At 39.8% G+C, this 22,026-nt stretch overlaps 1 protein-coding gene across 2 annotated transcripts in view; it reads left to right on the top strand.

Annotated features, from left to right (window-relative positions):
* The window catches only part of SORCS2 (sortilin related VPS10 domain containing receptor 2), a 184,720-nt gene that overhangs the window by 32,650 nt on the left and 130,044 nt on the right, over nucleotides 1-22,026 (top strand). For both annotated transcript variants that reach the window (XM_089516330.1, XM_089516331.1), the window contains exon 2: nucleotides 1,948-2,015. In XM_089516330.1, the coding sequence (XP_089372456.1) occupies nucleotides 1,948-2,015 (68 nt within the window). The remainder of the gene's footprint in view (nucleotides 1-1,947; nucleotides 2,016-22,026) is intronic.

Raw genomic sequence — 22,026 nt, forward strand, 5'->3', positions numbered from 1 at the left:
AATCCAGTTTCACATGTCTAACTGCCATGGCTCAGTGCTATGGAATTCTGGCCTCTTAGGATGCATGCATCATTTAAACAGCATACCTCCAAAGTGACCTGAAGCAGCTTTATTTTGGCCTGTCTGTATGGGGCCTTAGTATCTATACTTCCTCAGGATTAGGACTGGAAAGAATATGGTGTTAATTCTTGGTTGTTGTGTACATGTTTTACACCAGGTGGTAATAGCACATTAACTACCAGAGGGTTCTAGTAAACTTCCTCTGAACAAACCTTGCCAAGAAAACCCTTTGAGAGGTTTGGCTTAGGGTTGCCACAAGTCAGAAATAACTTGAATGCCAACAACAACATTGACAACAACATTCTGAGTAGACATTCATAGGGTTGCACTCTTCTTTGCACTCTGTTTCCATGCACTGCAATTCTGCATTTGTCTGCTTGGAGGTAAAACCGCATTGAAACCCCCCTGTCCTCCACTGCTCTGCTTAGGTCTTCTAAGATTCAGGTCTATGACCTCTGTAATCGAGTCTAGCCATCTGGCATGAGGTCTTCCTCTTTCTATTGCCTTCAACCTTTCCTAGCATTATTGTCTTTTCTAATGAGTCATGCTTTCTCGTGGTGTGGCAAAGTACGACAGCCTCAATTTAGTAATCTTTGGGGCAGTACAGATGGGAGGCTCCGTGCCGCCCATCTTTGCCCCGCAGCCCAGATGCACTGTCTAAAAGGAGCCGCTCTAGGCGGCTCTTTTGCACCATCATAAGGGCTGCGATACAGCCCTATGATGGCTCTTCTGCCCAGAGTCCTTTGGGCGCTCGGGTGCCCTTATGTCATGAGGCTGCGCCCCGTGTGGATGGGGGCGCAGCCTTGTGAAGTAATGGCGTTGATAGTAGGGCTCGGTGCATATGAACGCTGAGCACCATCGAGGCCTACTATCGGTGCAAACGGCCCATTTGTACTAGGCCATAGCTTCCAGGAAGAGTTCAGGCTTGATCTGTTTAGGGACCCATCTGTTTGTTGTTTGGCTGTCCTGGGTATTCTCTGCACTCTTCTCCAGCACCATATATCAAATGAATTTATTTCCTTTTAATCCTTTTTCTTCACTGTCTATCTCTCACATCAGTACATGGTGATGGGGAATACTCAATATCAATACTCAGTCTCAATATCAATGAAATAAAATTAGAGCCAAATTGAATTTTTGTAATACACCCGTCCCTCCACATTCACTGGGGTAGAGGGGCTAAGGACCCCTGTGGAAGTGGGAAAACTGCAAATAACAAAAACACTATGTTACCTAAGATAACACCTCTCTAGAAATCTCTAGGTCCTCCAGTGCAACTCTGTGGTCAACATCTGCCAGCTATTGACCATAGAATTGCTCTGGAGGAGCTACAAATGCATAGTGTAGTGTCTTGTCTAGGAATCTCTAGGTCCTTCAGTGTGTCGTTTGGTTAAAGTTGACCATAGAGTTGCACTGGAGGACCTAGATATTCCTAGAGAGAACATATTAATAAAGTTAGTGAATAATCGTATCTGCAAAAGTCAAAGCCGCAAATGTGGAGGGACGAATGTAACCCAAAAATATGAGCCCACTCAATCCAATCAAAAGTTTTTAAGGCACTTAGCGATAATAGGGACATTGATGTGTTGTGTGTGGTGTTGTCACTCACATTTAATGTTGTTCTTATTGCTTCTGATAAAATGCTTTCGTGGCATAAAACCAATTTGATCTTCTGAAATATAGTTTGTTATGAAAGAGTTTATTCTTTTGGTCAATACTAAACAATCAGATGGTTTGTAATTGAAAACCAAAGCAAAACATAAATATCATCCTAAGAACTCAAATATATTGAGTCTTAATGGTATATTTCTTTTACTGTATGATGCTGTACATTATTTTGGTTGTCTGGCATATATAGCTTAGTTCTTTTTCATTTGTTTTCTTTAGGTAATTCTGATCCTCACCAAGTACTACCACTCTGATATGGGCAAAGTATTGGAGAGTTCTTTGTGGAGGTATGTTTATTGATACAAATGTCTGTACATTGTGTGAATGTGAAGTAAATTGGGGCTATCTAACTGTTTTTTGAGGCTCTGTAGTCCCAGATGGCAAAGGATACAGCCAATATATACAGACAAAGGTTTTCAGAAAAGATGCTGTGCTTTTTTCCCTTCTTTCTAACAAATATCTTTTGAGTGAAGAAAAACCTGAAAGGAGTTTTAAAGCTTCAGGGCAAAGGATGCAATTTGCCCAAAACTAAAAGTGCTGGAAGCTGTGGGGTTTTATCATGACTTTTGCACCCTCTATCTGCAATATTTTGACTTACTGACCCATGCAGTGAATCTTGATTTCACAGTATCGTTCATGTTATCCAAGGCTGGTCTAAGAAACACCTGCCTGTTTTAAAGTTCTGTTGAGTTTGTTGTCAGGGGAATTGGTTGCTTTTTTTGTTTTCACAAATAATAAAAAGCAAGAAAACAGGGACTTCCTCTGATTCATGTAGTTCAGAATATCAACAGAATAATAAAGGTTGTTTTTCTGAATAAAGACACTATACCAAAGTAGAATTCTTTTCTATTGATAGTTTCATTAGTTTTTATGGAAATTTGAATAAAACTGGTAGTGTCAATAAATTGAAGATTTCTTGATTTATAAAGGTTCTTGATATATATAGGTTTTCAGAGGTCTTATATATAAAGTTCAGTGGGAGTGACTTTTAAGTTACTGGAAGAGGTTATTTAGGTCTTTTCAGTATAGTAAATACTTTATAATTTCTGTCTTATTTATTTATCACCACAATAGACAGTGGCCTATCTTGGGCTATATTCTTTTGGGAATTTTAATCGGGGTCACGCAAGAAAGCAGCAACCTGTTTTCAGCACTAAAACCAAGTTGTGGAACATAGGAGCAAGCAAAACATATATTTCTTTTGAATACATGCCAAATGCTTTCTGACTGATAGAGCCAGTTCACCTGTTCAGTGACTGGAAGTAGTGAATGTGCAGTGGACTATCTTTCCAAGTTCATATGGAAAGAACTATGTGGTTAATATTCTGAGTTGTGATGCCTGTGAGACCTCTGAACACCTGAGTGTTATATTGCTGTTCTTTGTGTCTGTTATTAGTAGGAATTTGGTTACTTTAGGATGATGGATATTGTTTGATAATGATATAGATAGATATTGTTTGTTTGGAAGAATGAGTATTTTACAGTTGGTCCTCACTATCTGCAGACTTGCCAGTATCTGCGGATGGCAAGCCTATGTTGTCCCCAGTGGCAGCATGTGCATGTGGCCGTGCCATCATTAGAGACAAGAAGATTTCACCTGAAGCCATATGCACGTGGCTGGGAGATTTACATGGGAGGGAGATCTCTGGTCCCCTGAGTGAGTCTGGGGCTCTGTTGGAGGACACCGTTGTTGTCGTGCACTTGTGCACCTCCTGTTCTTGGCCCCCTTCATGCGTACATGTGTATCCGAGGGAGGAAGCCTGAAGACGCACCTCTCCTCCCCTGTGATGGATACCAGCACCAGTGAACCTGGCGGATGGAGGGAGGGAGGGCAGCCCAACAGGGACTGAGATACTGCTGGAGGGGCCCTCCAAGGCAGGAGGAGGGAGTTGCACCATGTCTCCATCGTAGCCTAGGGAGAGGGTTATGTGCCCAGGCCCCGATCCCTACCAATACTTCCCCTGAAAATAGCCAGCCTGGCCCTGCCACCCATACTAAGAAGCCCCAGGCAAGGAGGGGAAGGAGGAAGGAGGGAAGAAAGAAGAGGAAAGGAGAGAAGGAGAAAAGAGAAAGTCAGAAGAAGAAAGAAGAAATGAAAAGTCTCCCTCATTTAATAATAATAATAATAATAATAATAATAATAATAATATGGTTTTATTTGTAATCAGCTTTTCCAAGGTTTGATCAAAGCGGCATACAATAATAGTATAAAAACATTCCAATAAAATCATTTAAAACAGCATAAGAAAAGCACAATGATCATAACAACAAAGGGCCAGATGAGTAGGGGAGTCAATATACACGTTCCAGGGTCGTTGATAAAAGAGGTAAGGGATACAATAATATCTCACGGTGGGAAGACTTGGGAAAAGAAATACGTCTTTAAATTCTTTTTAAAAAGATCTATAGATGTGGTGGAGCGGAGCTCATCTGGGAGACTATTCCAAGATCTAGGGGCTAAGATAGAAAAAGCCCTCTGTGAGGTCCTCAGATAGCGTGTTGTTGGGACCTCTAACAATTTTATCCCAGTCGACCTGAGTGAGCGGGGCGGATTATATGGGGAGAGGTGGTCCTCCAAGTACCCTGGGCCCAAGCCATTTCCCTCCTTCCCCATGGATACCAAGAGCTGACTAGTATTTTCTCTTTTATTTTTCACCAATTTTCCTTCCATTTGCTCTTCTTTCCTTCTTGCGCTCTTGAAAAATTGTTCAAGGGCTGAGGAATGTGACCACTAGGGTATATTATGTTTCTCCTAGTGCAGTTTATTGTACTGTGTGTCTTCAAAGAGTCCCAGCCTTTGTGCAATTCTATCCTCCTCCAACATACTTAGTCCAGAAAAACAGTATGGTCTTGTCCATAGGTAAAGCTGATTTCTTTTGAGATAATTTAACTTTCCAATGGAGGAGTTGCCACACAAGGTGGCATATAGTCCTTTGAGGGAGCACCTTCTATCCCTCCCTGTCAGTTCTTCAACCTTTCTGCATTCATTTGCATCAGTTGAATGAAATACAAAAATCATAACCAAAGTTGTAAGATAGAGCAGGGGCATGAACAGATATAATACAAATGAAAAATCCCATGCTTAAGAGCCTTGAGAAAAGAAAAAAAAAGTTTTCATATGACATGGAAAAAATGCTACACTTTGTGCCAGATGAATCATTTTAGGGAGAAAATTCCAGAGCTGTCACCACAGAGAAGGTTCTGGCTCAGTCATAATCTGCTTTGCCTCTGGTAGAGTGATCTATGGAAAATGTTTCCAAGACACATCAGATTCATGGGCAAGTGTGTGTGTGTGTGTGTGTGTGTGATGGAGAATTCAGTTGTTGAGTTACCTGGGTCATGACCATTTAGAGTACTAATGCCAAATGCCTAGCACTTTGACTTGTTTCAAGAAACAGACCAAGAGCTACTGCTGTTGTTTTAAAACTGTGGCAATCTCTTGCATGAACCTGGTTCCAGTTACTACTCTTGTTTCTATAACAGTATTTCTGTAACAGTATGCCCAGTACAAGGATAAACTGCACTAGGAGAAAAATAATATATCCAAGCAATCACATTCCTCAGTCTTACTCACAAAGCAGAATAGTAATTCAGATGGGATGTTACCAGACCTAGATAAGGACTAGATAAGTCTATCCGGTGTGTGTGTGTGTGTGTGTGCGTGCATTTGATTTACGAATTGCGGTAGTGAAAAGATTTTTAAGTCATGGAAACTACTTGGGGACTCAGTAGAGGAGAATGAATCTAATAACATTCCCAGACTGGGGACTCTTGACCATGTTGGTGGGAATTTATAGAAAACAGTGTTCAGAAACATCTGGAGAGATACAGATTCTCCACTCATACTTACTGAAAAAACATTATTCATTTTAGATCATTATTTTCAAGATGAAAATTACATCCATTTTATCTGGGCAAAGAATTGGAGGTTTTGGGCCCTTCTTTAGTCCATTACACATTATTGCATGTGGACAGTTCACTATTAACATGGTTTGAGCAAAATCTCAGCTTATGAATGCATAGATTTGAAGGCATTTGCACCATTCACCCTTACACTGCAGTTACATCTACATGCCAGGACATTTGAAAACATTCTCCTTCTGGTTGTTTTGTCTTGAAAATGTTAACATTTTAAAAATTCCCAAATAGTACAGGTAATAGCAAAAGAATCTGGTATTATGAGAACGTGGTATAGCAGTGATTCTCAAATGGTGAGGCAGGACCCCAGTGGGGTGCGAGAGTTACTCAAGGGGCCCTGATTCCTTCTTCTTCCTCTCCTCCTCCTCCTCCTTCTCCTGCTCCTCAACTTTTTTATGTGTAAAATTCCTACACGTATTGAGTTAAATATTGAATTCATTTAAATAAGACTGTTCTATTCTGAACTTTATTTCCCTATAAAATGTTAAGATATAAATTGACATGCATGTGCAAAAGAAAATACACACACTAAACAAACAAAATACGTTTAATCATGTATTGCATCACATTGGGGGCCAGTGTCTGCATGTAGATGTAAAGGGGGGGGGTCACAAGGGTAAAATTTAGAGAACCACTGTGGTATGTAGGAAGGGCTTTATATTGTGGGATCTCATGAAGGGAGTCATGGAATCTTTCTGTGTCAAATGGTGTCAGGTGGCTCCCATGTCAATGGGGCTGTTAATCCACTCCAGGTTTTAGCTGAAACTTTAAAATTGCTATCTAGGGTGCTAAGTACTAATGTCCAAATAGATACACTACCTTGCTCATATGGGGCTGTCTGCATGAGTGATAAAACATGGTTTCACCCCATTTTGAAAATTACCTGTTTAAACGATGCACATGGTGAACACAGGAGGAACCTGGGACAAAGCCATGCTCCGGGCTAAACACCAGAGGAAAATTATCCCATTTGGTCCAGTTCAAGCTGGAGAGTGCGAACTATTGCACTTGTTTGTGGACTGTGCACCAGTGCAAAGACAGGATAAGGGCCCAGCAGCATTGGTGCCCATAATTTTAGTTGCCCACTCATGAATTGATCGCACATGCACACAAGTGGTACGCTGCACCATTGAACCATGAAGCAAAATGTCAACCAACATGGGGTGTCACCAACAATACAATGGATTTAATCATAACATTTACAGACTGGCCAGTCCAAAAGGGGCCATGGGAGAAGGGAGGAAAGGGGACATGTATGGGGGGCATTCACGATGGGGTGGCAACGCACCATATGCATAGTTGATAGTGTGTGTGATTGATTGGGCGCTCACATGGCAGGTTGCTTGGGGCATCAAATAGGCAGGCAGGTGGGCAGGACAAGAGAGGCGATTGGTGGCTGCTGGTGATATATTCATGTGCACACATTCATATGTTTGGGGTGGAGGAGAAAAATAATAATGGCATGATACAGCTTGTATCGATTAATGTCCCATTTTGGCTGGTCCATCCTAGAAGAAGAAGTGGGTGATGTAGACTGCCTGTGAATGTTGAACCTGTTGTGGAAGCCAGCAATATGGTCAGCGGGTTCTTCCTGTTAATTGGGAAACCCTAGAGATAAGTTGGAGGTAAGTTGGCTTTTCCCCTCCATCTGCTCAGGCCCCTAGTGATCTGAAAAACTCTCTCAGCCCCGAGAATAAAAGTGGAGAGGTCTAGCGTCCAGGCTGCAGGTGGTCCCTGGACCTCATTTTTTTTTGTCTCTTGAGAACCCAGCCACTCCCTCCCATAATGAAATTGATTTGATGTTACTTCCAGTCACCCTATTGAGAGGAACTCTAAAAGAAAAGCGGAGGTATTTTGACACACTCAGAAAGATGAGTTGTGGTTTGGGGGAAAATTGGCTCCCATAGAGTTGCTTATTCTCCTTTAGAAGAGCATCCAATTATCTCTGTGGTACTCTAGACTTTTTACCCATGGGACCCTCCTTTACATCTACATGTGGACTCCCCCTCACTCAGGATAGTATATGAATACAAATATATTTTTATTTAATGTGCATATTTTCATTCACACATCCATTTATATTCATATTTTAATATTTTATATGGAAATAACATTATTCAAATTAGAACAGTTTTATTTAAGTAAATTCAATATTTCACTCAACACATGTGTAAATTTTACACAGCAAAAAAGTTTGGAAAAAGGAAGTAGAGGAGGAATAGCACCTTCATATTTCATTGCCCCACTCTGAGCACTTCTCATGTCTCTGTCCCCAGGGATCCCACCCCACCATTTGAAAACCACTGAATTATCTCATTATTAAAAGGATTTAAAATATTTTAATTTCATTATTTTTTCTCTGAACTTTAAAGTGCATAGAACGCACAAAAATTTTCATGGTGGCTTGGAATGTGTCAGTGTGGCTTTTTTTAAAAGAAGTGTTCCCAGGATCTCAGTAGATGCCAGAAATGATGTTAGACCTATTCAAGATGATGCCATGGTGATAAACTGGTACTGGAAGCTGAGAGAAGTGTTCTGTTAAGCTTGTGTTTATTTAGCCAACTGCAATTAAATGCTATAGCAATAAGCACATTAAAAAGGCCGTATACTAAAAATAGGTCCAAAGGCCTGGTGAAAGGTATGGCTAAAACCGAATAAAACCAGATTTTACTGGCAAGATGAATGCTTGCCAGTAAATACAGTGAATGCTTGTTATACACTGGGGTTTGGTTCCAAGATCCCCCATGTATAACAAAATCTGTGTATGCTCAAGTCCCATTAAATATAATGACATAGCAAAATGGTGTCCCTTATAAAAATGGAAAATCAAGGTTTGATATTTGAAATTTATACTTTTTTTGAACATTTTCAAACCATGGATGCTTGAATCCATATATAAAAAATCTGTGTATAAGGAGGGCCGACTGTATGTATGGAAATATGGCTTTAGTGATAGGCTGTATCATAGGAAGCCTTACATCGATTCAAGATATTAGTTCTTTTAGCTCATTGTTGTTGACCATGATTGGGAGCAGCTCTTCAGGGTTTCAGGCAGCATTTTCTTTTAGCACTACTAGAAATGCCAGGGATTCACTCTGACATTTTCTACATGCAAAGCATACACTCTCTCTCCACCCACTGAATTTGGGTGATTGGTCACCTTCCCTTTCCTTCCCTCAACTTTGCCATGGCCTTACTTCTTATCCTCAGCTTTAGTCCCTTTTGCAAACGAATTGTAAGTTTCACATCAAAGTAAAACAAAAATGTTTTCAAATGTGATGTTAGTGTGTTGTATGTAACTTGGGAGATCTGGTTTGAAGTCTGCATGTCACCATAAAACTCCCAGGATCACTTAAATTAATTACATTCCCTTACCCAGAGCTCTCTCTGGAAGCTAAGATGACTACATTGAGGCTGTTGTACTTCGGCCACACTATGGGAAGGCAGGACTCATTAGAAAAGATGATAATGCTAGGAAAGGTAAAAGGCAGTAGAAAGAGAGGACGACTTACTAAATGGATAGATTCAATCAAGGAGACCATGGGCCTGAACCCACAGGACCTGAGCTATGCAGTTGATGTCAGGAGGGCTTAGAGGTGTTCACTTATGGGGCCACTATGAGTCAAAGTTGACTGAAAGGCAATTAACAACAACACCTTGATGCACATCATATGATTGTTGTAAAGATAAAGTGAAGAAGAAGGGAGCTGTATAGAGCACTTCCAGCTCATTGGAGGGAAAGCAGGATACTTGTTGTTGTTGTGTGTCTTCAAGTCGTTTTTGATTTATGGTGACCCTATCAGACTTTTCTTTGCACAGTTTGTTCAAAGGGTTTCCCTTTTCCTTCCCCTGAGGCTGAAAGAGTGTGACTTGCAGAAGGTCACCCAGTGGGTTTCCATGCCTGAGTGGGAATCCAAACCATGTTCTCCAGAGTCGTAGGCCAATACTCATACTACTACACCATGATGGCCCTTAAAGCAGGATACATAATAAACAAATAATTTTCAAATGACTAATCAACTGTGATTTCAGTAATTGTATAATAATACTTCTAATACAGTCAGCCCATCATGTCAATGGGGCTTTGGTTTCCCCCCACCACCACAGATTTGAAATACCACAGGAGCTCAAGTCCATATAAGTCTATGGATGGCAATGTGTTTGTTTGTCTGTGTAGATATAGCTGCATGTACATGTTGCCGTTGACTTATATGGGGCATTGATAATGTGTTTGTTTGTCTGTGTAGGTATAGCTGCATGTACATGTTGCCATTGACTTATATAGCTAGCCTGATAATACAGTCGGCCCTTCTTAGGCATGGATTTCTTATACACAGATTCAAGCATCCACGGTTTGAAAATGTTCAAAAAAAGTACAAATTTCAAACATCAAACCTTGATTTTCCATTTTTTATAAGGGACATTGTTTTGCTATGTCATTATATTTAATGGGACTTGAGCATCCACAGATTTTGTTATCCACGAGGGATCTTGGAACCAAACCCCAGCATATAACAAGGGTCCACTGTAATTCAGTCTTGACCATGTTTATCATCCTGTTTATTATGAACAACTAGCATAGCTGGTCCTGTATAGTTGGATCCGTACTGGGAGAAAGTCAGGGTATAAATTAAATAAATAAATAAATAAGTACCTGCAGCAAAGCCAGATTCTTTGGTGCATTTCATATATGATTATATATATACATTTCTTACACAGATAGGTAAATTAAACTACTGCAATGCAGAGAGACCACGATAGATCAGAAAACTGGACCTACAAAATTCAGGGTACTCCATCCTTGGCAGAGACAGCCTTTTCACCTGTGGTGTCTTAAGTTAAGAATGCTCTTTTAAGAACATAATGAAGACACTAGTTGCTTCTCAACAACTGGCATCATCCCACTGAACTTGAACTTTCTATCTAACTTATCCTCCATAATTTTTTTTCAAAGTAATGTAAGGCCAGTAGCCATCACTATATCTTGTGGCAAAGAAGTACTTTTTTTTAAAAGTCCTGAATCTCTTGCCCATCAGTTTAATTGTATCAGCCCAAATTAATTAGTTCTTTCTGCACTTTTTCCACATCCTATATAGTTTCATAAATCTTTATCATGCCCCTCTCCACTTTTTTCTGTACAAAAATGGCCCCAATATTTTAGGCTTTCTTTTCAGGGAAGATGCATTTGATCACTGATAGGTTTGGTTACAGTTTTTGCAGCTGAAATAGGGGACTACTTCCCATTAATGTGTACATTTCCTATTTAGGTTTACATTTCCATGTATAATAATACTGTAGATTTGTGTAGCATCATCATTATAATGCAGTTTTATGGTTAATTTTTCCTAGTAATTCCTAGCATGGGATTTTCAGTTTTTAGTAGTGCTGCTTAATATGTTGACATACTTATTAATCCATTCACCACAGTACACAAACTTGATAAACATGGGAAGTCAATTGTAAATATCTATATTTGAAAATTATGTTCCATGACTATTTTGATATTATTTAGTGTATTTAGTGTATTATGCATGGTTGAATGAATGAATGAATGAATGAATGAATGAAACCATGAAGTAATACTCGGTAGTTTCTTTAGCCACTCTTACTTTTCACCAGTTACAGAAATCAAGGTTAACCATCATGTAGTTTTCTGCATCCCCCTAGTTCTTCTGTTTTTTAACAATGTTATGCTGGCTCCTTTTCAAATCCCAGTACAGAGGCTAGTTTTAGGGACAAATTATATATATTTTATTAGAAGATCAGCAGTTTTGCAGCTCTCTCTAGAGAAGCTCACTTGGCTTCTGCTCTCATGTCATTTCCGCATCAAGAAAAGACCCCCGTTGAATTAGTGCTATTCTACTGCTCCTATTTTGTGCTCTCACTATTGTGTTGCTTTTCTTGTTCATATGTGGTAGGTGTTTATCCATTGCGTCTGATTTGTTAGCAGTCCTGGGAGTGGTAATACTGCCGGGCAGGAAGCAATCTAAAAATAAATGGTATCAGCAGTAACCATAACATAGGCTTTGTTCTCCCACAATGAACTGAAAGGTGTATTTTGAAGGGAGTCTGTGGCCTGAGCTTTATCTTTGCATCATGCTGTGTGATTGCTGCTGTGCCTTCTCCCTTCCTTTTTCCTGAGGTCAAGGCATTCCAGGTACCGCTTCTCCTATTTTGTCAATGACTTAGATATGGGGAGATCTGAGTTCATTAGATCAAAGTTTTTCTATATTGTTTTTTTAGCAGGGAGGATTCTTCCCCCACTGTCAGAACAACTGAATGATCTATTATGTCACGGAGAAGACATATACAGATATACCTCAGTTAGAGTAGAAGATGTGTTCCTGGGCATTGCTTCTTTAGCAGAGCTGCCATTTACCTTGCCTGTTGTAGGCAGGCACATGCAGCTACAGTAGGATTAGCTAGAATAACATCACATTCTTCCCTGGTTTAAGCTTTATTACAGTGGTTCTCAAACGTCTTACCCTTGTGACCCCCTTTACATCTATATTCAGATTTCATCCCCCCCACTTGACATAGTATATAAATAAAAATGTTTTTTTGTTTGTTAAGTGTGCATCTTTTTCATTCACACATCCGTGTGTATACATATCTCAAGATCTTATAAGGAAATACCTCTCCTCCTCCCTAAGGCAGGCTCCAAACATCCTCTCCTGGCCTTTCTCTTCCCCTCCAGGACAGAAAAGGATTTGAGAAGTGGAAGAGAAGAGGGGGATGGAGGGATCAGAGACTCCAAGTCTTGTGAACCCCAGAGCAACTCTCATGTCTCCTTCAGGGATCCCTCACCACAGTTTGTGAACCACTGCTTTATTGTATTGTTTACTGATGATACTCTGTTGCAGCATGACACCAAAAGTCCCTTTTCATCATTTCCCATAGTGGTGTATGTACGCAGCCGTGCTGCCATTAAGTCCCCAATGGTGGCATGGCCGTATGCAGATGCCATCACAGTACAACGGGGTCTGTCCCTAATGGCGGTGTGGCTGTGTGCATGTGCTACCATTGGGGATAACACGGGCTTGAGCATCTGCTGATTTTGGTACCGGCGGGGGGGGGGGAGGGGGGAGGGCAGAACGGATCCTCCATGGATACTGAGGGCCAACTGTACAGTCAGCCTTTCATTTTCGCCAGGGATCCCTTCCAGACCCCCCCCCTACAAAAATGAATTTTCGCACATATTCAAGCCCCATAGTTTTGAATGGGGAAGTGTGCTTGTGAGTGGCTGCGGGTGCGCACCTTGAATATGCATCCCATTTTAATGCCCTCTGTTTGTCCTTATGAGTAAGCAAGGGTTGCAGATGTGAAGTCTGTGCAAATGGAGGGGCAATGGTAAATGTTTTTTCTACATCCACCATTTTTCCCCTTAGCTACTACAGTGCTTCCCAAAATGATTTGCTTAGAATGTGTATGTCTGCTCTCTCTGTACTGTACTGTACTCTCTGTACTGTACTGTTCTGTTGCCAGTACACTGGGGGGTGCAGGCCTAAGAAGGGGGGTGACACCCAGAAGGGAGGTGACACTCAAGAAGGGGGGATGACACCAGGTTGGCTCCCTGCCCCGCGCGGGCGCTGTTTGGGCTATGCAGAGGCTTTTCCTGGCACCCGGACTCCTGTATGATTATTGAATGTCAAAGAGGAGGAGTTAAGAATAATTTTTAGACTAAAAAATAAATAATTATTAATTATTTCTAAACTATAATGTATATACAATCCAGTTGATGGGATAGCCTCCTCTGTGGAACAACAGAAGACAGTTATCTCCACACCGTCTTTAAATCTCATGTCTTTTCAAGTATGACAGATACACTGATGACATCTAGCTCTATCTTTCTATTCCATTACTTTCTTCTTCAAAAAAGTTGCATTATCTCCAAATTCCTCTGATATTTTTATTTAATCTCTGCATACTGATACATGTAAATTATCAATCGTAACCCTTGGCCTCCACCTCCATGGAAACCCATCTTCTGAAGAGAAGAAATAGGGAAGCAAGTGAGCCATGGCTTCAAGTTGAGGTCACAGCTGAATCTACTTCATTTCTCCCTTGCCTCCTATTATCCAAATGGCACAATGAACAGACAAAGCAAATGTACAACTTCATTGACACCTGAAGAAGTTACTCCTCCAAGTGTTTGCTGATTCCCTTTGCATGGTACCAGGAGGAGCTTCTCCTCTAAGCAGTGGTCAAGTTCGTGACTCACAAGTTCTATCCTGGATGTCAAACAGCAACCTTCCTTCATTCATAGAAAGCCATGGAGAAAGGCAGAATGATTCAAGTGATCATGGGGGAGGGAGAGGGGAAGGGGCCCACCTCTTCACATAATCTGATCTTCTGTATTAATCCCAGATGACCCTCACTCTTGGTGTAAAATATGGTAGCATCCAAAATCCACAAAACAGTGATACTTTTATAGAGCCACTCCAAACCTACAAAAGACATGATGCAAGCTTTTGAAGCTCCGCTGTTTTTTTCATCAGGCAAAGGTGTTAAAAATCATACAGGAGAAAGAAAAATATGAGGATCTTAGAGTCATGGGCCTACATTTTCTCAAGATGTTGTTGTTTTTGTTGTTGTTCCCAGTTAAGATGATATGGAGGGATATCCATGTAGGCAGAGGTTATTCCTTTTGGCCATGTGGGCTCTGGGAAGCAAAGAGGCCAGTGAAGCTCAGAAAGCATGCATCATGTATTTTGTATATTTTGATGGGCCCAGCAAAGGGGTCCTGTTTTGTAGATTCTGGACGTTATTGTACTTTACTGTATGGCCAACACGGCTACCTCTGGATATGTTTTCTTGGTGTAAACGTTATCTTTACCCTCTTTTCAGTTACAGTAAATTGCTGGTCCAATTATGCCACCAACCAATGTCTTAAGAACAAATTCATTTTTCCTTCCCAACTGATGAGCCCTAGTGCTTCATAAAATTGTTTGTTGAATTCTTTCCCTGTACATTATTTTGCATTAATTATTATTTTATTATCTACTTTGTGCAGTGACTTGATATTTTCTATAAATAATCCCTATAGCTTAAAGTCTTCTAAACATTTTGCCAAAACACTTCTTTTCTCTATCTTTTAATGAATTTTAATGGTTTTAATTCTATGGAGTATTTATCTGGTTTTAAAAATATGTTTATGTCTTTTTACATTTCTGTATGTTTTTAAACTGTTGTGGTTTTTATATTGTGTAAACACTTTGAATCTCAATATTGGATAAAAGGTGGGCTATACATGAATAATAATGATAATAATAATAATAATAATAATAATATAAATAATGATGATGACCTAGATTCTTATTAAAATAACAATTAATAAAATTAACTCTGTTATTAATCTTTTATTTATTTTTCTCTCCAACTGGAGTACTTGTTTACTATCATTATTTGCTCTAACAGAGATTTTTAATACATGTTCATTTTTCATTTGGTTTTCTTACAGCATCTTTTACTTAGCCACTACATTCTAAACCAGTTAGATCTGATGAATTTTACTTTATATGGAAATCCAGTTACTTTCTTTATAAAAATGCATCAGATAAAGTTGTTGTGTCCTAGCGTTAATAACCCCCATATTGCCTTGCATCTGTTTTGGCTTTCTTTCTTTGGCCCTGATCCAAAAGTGCTCACATGCAAAAAGGCTTCACATAAGCTACCCACAGCAACACAGTCTCTAGACCTGGTTCTGTTGATAGCTGCACTGAGAGATTAATGAGAACCTATATTTTGCCAAGAGGAAGGAAGAAAAGATTGTTGCTAGTCAACTTGCATATGTTTTATGCATGTGTCAAATGTACTATAGGATTATTAATCTGCTTTGCAGGTTCACGATGAGTTGTTTTTATTGTTATGTGCCTTCAAGTCGACTCTGGACTTTATTACACAGGCTGCTAAGATGCCAAAATCGCGTTAGTATAAGAAACATAAACATACTAGTTTGGAGACAATAATTTAGCACCACGATGCTGCTATAGTCCCAGGTGCTGTCTTCTGCATGCTGGTCTTCAGAACCCCAATTTCCTGCCCCAAGCCCTTCCCAGCTTGCCTTTTGGCTTGTATTTTTAAAAATCTTCTTATTTTCAATTGTACAATTGCAGCAGTTCTGTAAAAAAAAAGCAAAAGCAAAACAGTAGTTGGGAGTTCTTTTGTGGAGAACACAGGCAGTTTAAAACATTGAGAACAGCCAATGGGAGCGAAGCTAGAAAAGATGGGGGCTGCTCCCAGGAGTGGGTATAAATAGAGAGGTGGAGCCAGGTGTTAGGGGAGTGTGTCATTGTACCTTGAGGGGTTAGCAGCTGAGGAGGCTAAGGGAGACTGCTGTGAGGTGCAGTTAGATGGGGTTTAATTACCCAAGTTAGGGACTAGGGGAGTCCGGAGTTAAGGTGTATGTGTTAATACCCTGAGGGATATGATGAGAAAGCTCATCAATGTCTCCCAGTTGTACTGTTTTTCCACTATTGATTCATGTGTGATAAGTTCCTCCTGCTGCGGTTCCGACATGCATGCAGTAATATGGTCTGAGTGTCTGCAATTCCGCTCCTCTGCTCCTCCTAGCTATATACAGTGTGCCCGCGCCATATGTGGGTGCACTATACGCGGCTTCCTGCTTACGTGGAAGTTACGCTAATGGTGCATGTGTCTGTGGTGTGCGCACCGCCGTGCCATCACATGCAAATGCCCCATTGTTTCCTATGGGGCGCGAGCATATGCGGATTTTCCCTTCGTGAGGGGGGTCTGGAACGGATCCCCTGCATAAGGGGAGAGCCCACTGTGGGTGTGTGTGTATATGTGTGTGTGTATTACTAAGAGATGGAAGAGATTATTAAAACCATCTGGAGAACAGATGAAATAAATAATAGGAAACTGAGGAAGTTCAGTTAAGAGTGGCTGCCAGTGTAACAGTTAACCAGAAGAATTAAGAGATATGGAGTCTAGACAAAGGTTCTGTGGGAACTAAGACTATAAGGGAACATTTATAAAGTGAAAGAAACTGTTAAACTTTGTAACCACTGAAGCAATTTATACATTGTATCAAGCCAGAATAACATCCTACAAGAAGATGCTGCAATCAATCTTGCTTGAAAATAAAATATGTTCCAATGGGTTTGAATGTGTGTCTCCCACAGCCCTAGTCCCATACTAAAACAACTACATCGTTTTCTTTGTGGGGGATTTTGGGCCAGGAGGCCATGTTCTAGAAGAGTTTATTCCTCTTCTAGATAACACCCTGAAAGCCTGAAAAACCCACAAAAAATATGGATACTGACTATAAAATCCTTTGACTTCACATTAAAACAACTACGCTATGCTGATCAGTTACTTACTATCAAATTAAATTTTTGTCTTGCTTTTTAAAATTAGTACTATGGCTTTGTGAAAAATAAGCTCCTGCACCAGTAGAAATGGAAACTATATGGATTGATCACTTGTAGGGAAGTAACCTCATTCTCCAAGGAAGCAATGAGTAATTTTAGCAATTTTTCCCACACTGTGAGAAAGTCTTTAGAAGCTGACTGTGCACATTTCCGGATTTATTCTGTGCCAAAATTCATACATGGAACATGTGTTGCATAGCAAACAGCATTTTCACTGAAGGAAATGACATTTTCTGTGCAGAATATATTTTATATTATTGTATTCTGTTCAGAAAATATCTTATTTCTTGTGCAGAAAATATATATTCTTCTACAGATATTACATCAATTTAGGAAATTATTGCACTACATTCTTAAATCGTTGCTATTCTACTTTAACTACTCTGACTGTCTCCTATTGCATTTTGGGGTTTGTAGTTCAGTGAGGCCTAAGAGCTCTCTGGTTGAATATTGTAAATGCACCTTTTTAAACTGCAAATCCCAGAATGCAACAGGAGGCAGCCAGAGCAGTTAAAGTGGAATAGCAAGTGCGAGAATCTCATAAATCCAGAACTTTGAAGATTCTCATCATTCCAGGATTCCCCTCAACAGGGTTTCCCTCATTGAGAAACATGTTTTTCAGTCTTTCCGCTCTATATTTTAAAACATTCTTTCCATTCCTAATCACTTGACACTATATAGAATACTGAGGTAGATATTTCAGCATGAGCAAACTTCCCAAGGCAGCAATGTTATTTCTTCTTTCACAGGAAGAGAAGGCAACTCAGTTAACTATCTTGTTGCAGTGATATTTACCATTTGATGTATGGATAGTACAGTGCACCCTTCCCTTACGTGGGTGATCCATTCCAGACCCTCAGCATAAGGGAAATACTGCGTATGGTGGAGCTCCATTGAAAACAATGGGGCTTGTGCTCACGGTGCAATGCGTGTGCTATGGGCACATGCATCATTGCCTGTTCTGGCACACAGCTTTCAGCATAAGCTGAAAGCTGTGTATGGCGTACCTGTGTATGATGCGGGTGTATTGTATTAAAAAAAACATGGTGTTCAAGTTAGTTATGTGTTTGGTTATGCCCCCAAAGGATTGCTTTGTGCTTTGTGACGACACCGAACTATGTACTTCACAATCAGGTCAGCAAAATGAAAAGATGATCTCTCCTCTCCTCCTGGATCTCTCCTCCTGGATTTGAGACAAAATGAAGTAACTGGATTACTTCAGACAGCCTTCAAGTTGGTTAGGAAGTCAGAGACAGACCAGTTTGCACATCCCCTTCTGATCATCCTTTTTACTAGTGGTGTACTACTAGCAGCGTTAATATATCAGTGACATTCAGTCATACATTCTTGATCTTGTATATGAATTCTGAATTGAGAACTATGGAGACAGTGGACCCATTCACATTACACACATATTATATTCCACTATAGCTACCATAGCAACACCCCATGGAATCTTGGGGCTTGTAGTTTGGCAACACACTTGATTTCTCTGGCTGACAGATCTAAATGCCATTCCCTAAATTGCCAATCCCAGGATTCTATGGGATGTTACCATGGCAGTTGAAGTGGAATATAGTGCTATAATTGTGTAGTGTGAATGGGCCCCAGAAGTGCTTACAATCACTTGCATTATTCATTGAAGCATGACACTAGTACTTTTTTATTTTTTGCACATAGAGGAATAAACAATGAGAGCTGCCCACTAACTTCCTGATGTAATATGAGAATCAGCCTTTAGATTGTGACTATTTCTGTTTCTGTCAAAGAACTACATTGTCCCATGTAAACCCTTGTGCACCAGTGGAAAGTGGAGGGTAGCATTCTTGTATTCTTTTTTTTTTTTACTTAACAGAAGCTATAGCTCTTCAGACACACACAGCTGTACTGTCAGGCTCATTTGTCTGATAAAAACTGGATGTTGAAACACTGTGAAACTGAGGTTTAGCCACTTTTGGTTCTTCTTTTAAAAAGGGTAGCATTGGGTCTGAACAGACAGGCCAAAATAAAGCTGCTTTGGGTCACTTTGGAGGTATGCTGTTTAAATGACACTTGCATCTTAAGAGGCCCAAAGCTACACCCAAGCTGCGCTCCGGTCCTTAGTACTGGAGTGTGGCTTTGGTGCAGCTTCTGGCCTCTTAGGGTGCATGCTTAATTTAAACAGCATACTTCCAAAGTGGCCCAAAGCAGTTGTATTTTGTCCTGTCTGTTCAGGTCCATTGGTTGAATGATTTAAATATTTATATACCATCCCATAGCCAAGGACCCCATGGCAAGAGACAGGCAAGAAAACACTGGACAATTTAAAACAATTGCTGTGTTGTTAACTCCTGTCAAGTTGACTGACTTATGGCAACCTTATGCATGAGAGACATCCATGTCACAGTGTCATCAGTAGTCCTGCTGAAGTCATGCAGACTCAGGGCCGTGGCTTAATTGATTGAGTCTATCCATCTGTAATGCAATTTTCCTCTTTTCCTACAAGTTAAACAGATAGGGTGATAAAATGCAGCTCTGCCTGACAATCTTGCCAGTTTGAAGCCATTCCATATCACCTTATTGTCTTGACAGTAACTTCTTGTCCCGAGTAAAGGTTACACATCAGAACAATCAAATGCTCCATTTCTTTAAGAGTGATCCATAGTTTTTTCATGAGCTACACAATCAAAGCCTTTGCTATAATCTATAAAGCACAGGGTGATTTTCCTCTGAAATTCTTTGGTGTGGTCAGTTATCCAGTGTATATTTGGAATATACTCCCTAGTGGCTCTTCGTGTATGTATTAATAAGAACTGATGTGTGATCAGTTTCCTCCTGCATTCCAGCATAGCAACTTTTGATTTCTTCTTCTTTTTCCCTCTGGAGTTGGAGCATACACTTGGATTAAGGTTATATTGATGGATTTTCCCTGAAGTCTTATTGATATTATTCTGTCAGATTTAACATTATATCCTTTCACTACTTTTGCTATATCTCTCCTAACTATTAATGCAACCCTGTTTCTTCTTTGAGTTCCATTTCCTGTGTAAAACACTGTGTAATTATCTGACTCCAAATGTCCCATTCCTGTCCACTTTAGCATACTCACTCCAAGTATTGCAATGTTTATATATTGTATTTCTTGTTTTACTATGTCTAGCTTCCCCTGATTCATGGTTCTCACTTTCTGCGTTCCTATAATATGTTGTGCAATTTCGAACTTTCCTTTCACCTTTCAGCATGCCAGCAGCTGAACATCCTTTCACCTTGAGTCCAGTTGCATCATTAATAATAATAATAATAATAATAATAATAATAATAATTTGTTTTATTTATATACCGCTATTCCAAAGATCATAGCGGTGAACAGCAAGTAAGCTAATTAGCAAGTAAGCTAATTTGCTCCCAACAGTCTGGGTACTCATTTTAGCCACAGCACTACTTGTAGTTGTCCTCTGCTGTACCCAAGTAGCCTTATTACCTGGGAGTTTCATCTTCTGGCACTATCTGTTGTTTCATTTTGACTTATCTCATCAGAGGGTTTGCACTAAAGGGGTTTACTATGCCTCTTTCTGTACAATACTAACAAGTATTAGATATGGTGTCATTGCTGTTGTCTCTGAGAGATTCTCCAGCAGTTGTCCACTACTGCTGTTGCCCAGTAGCTGTGTGGCATTTTTAGTCTGGTTCCTCAGCAAAAGCCTGTCTGACATGGGAGACCCTAGCCTCTTACCTAACACTTTATATAACCATTTATATCAGTTTAAACAATTTACATATTGCACACTAAAACAGAAACTAGAGCTCTCTTTCTAAACTTGCTACAGAAGAATGGTAAACTAAATTGCAGTGAATTACTGCAATGTCCATGAATTGGTGCAAAAATTCAGATTAGTTTTCATTTAATTGTTGCTCCACCTCATTGGTATAGATTGAGGGCCTAACAATATATGTAAGAGAAACTAGATCTTTGGGATCAGATGGAACAGAGAGTTGAAAGAAAGGCTGTGGGTGGAATCAACTCTGTCTTTTGACTGCTATGTCTGCACTTGAAATTGCCTGACAGATTGCTTTTTTGCTTGTGCGGTTCCAGATGTAAGTGTGCAGGGGACACACACGCACACGAACACACGCACACACAAATCTCCTCCTGCACCATTACCCAAGAAAATAAACTGTTATTTATCATCATGTATTTTTTACTCTGAGGCAACACAGACAAGAGAGAATTCTGCCCTAGATCCCATGGGAGAACCACATCAGAGCAGTTTGGGATTTTTTCCTTCTGCATTATAGGCTTTGCTTCATGTGTTCTCTGTAATTAATTAGAGTAATTAACTACATTTTAAAATAATTTAGTTATATTGTAATAAACAATGCAATTAGCTAAATAATGAGTTACTATACTTGCAGCCATGTTTTTGCTTTTTTTAGAATAACAAAGACTTAAAAAGTCACATTATGATTGTAACATGATGAAGACGAACTTCACTGTAATTGGTTTCAGGGACTTCTTTGGAGTTTTTTAAACAGAAGCTAGATGGCCATCTATCGAGGGTGCTTTGATTGTGTATTCCTGCAGGGCAGGCGGTTGGACAGGATGGCCTGTGAGGTCACTTTCATCTCTATGATTCCATGATTCTACTTTTATAGTTGCGGAGGGAATGTATGGCTTCATTACTTCGGTATGTTTTGTACCACATGCTGACAGCTTGGAGCCATATACAGTATGTCTTTTTTTTCAGAGCTTGGAAATAATAGTTTACAAATACTGTAGACAGCTGGAATGAAATTGTCTACATTCCAAAAGTACCACAATGATTGGAAACAAATTTATCTTATTGGTTTAAATGGTAACTCTTCTAGACGTTTAAAAAGAGACATTCTAACAGAATTTTTTTTTAATTTTATGCTATTATCTTATCAGTCCAAAGGGTTTTAAAAAAATGTTCATCGATCTAGTAATGAAAATATAATTAGAAAGACAGCAGTAGCAATGACTCACTTG

This window comes from Sceloporus occidentalis, unplaced genomic scaffold, assembly GCF_023333645.1.
Source record: "Sceloporus occidentalis isolate IW3139 unplaced genomic scaffold, rSceOcc1.0.p SCAF_3, whole genome shotgun sequence".
Taxonomy (NCBI): Eukaryota; Metazoa; Chordata; class Lepidosauria; order Squamata; family Phrynosomatidae; genus Sceloporus; species Sceloporus occidentalis.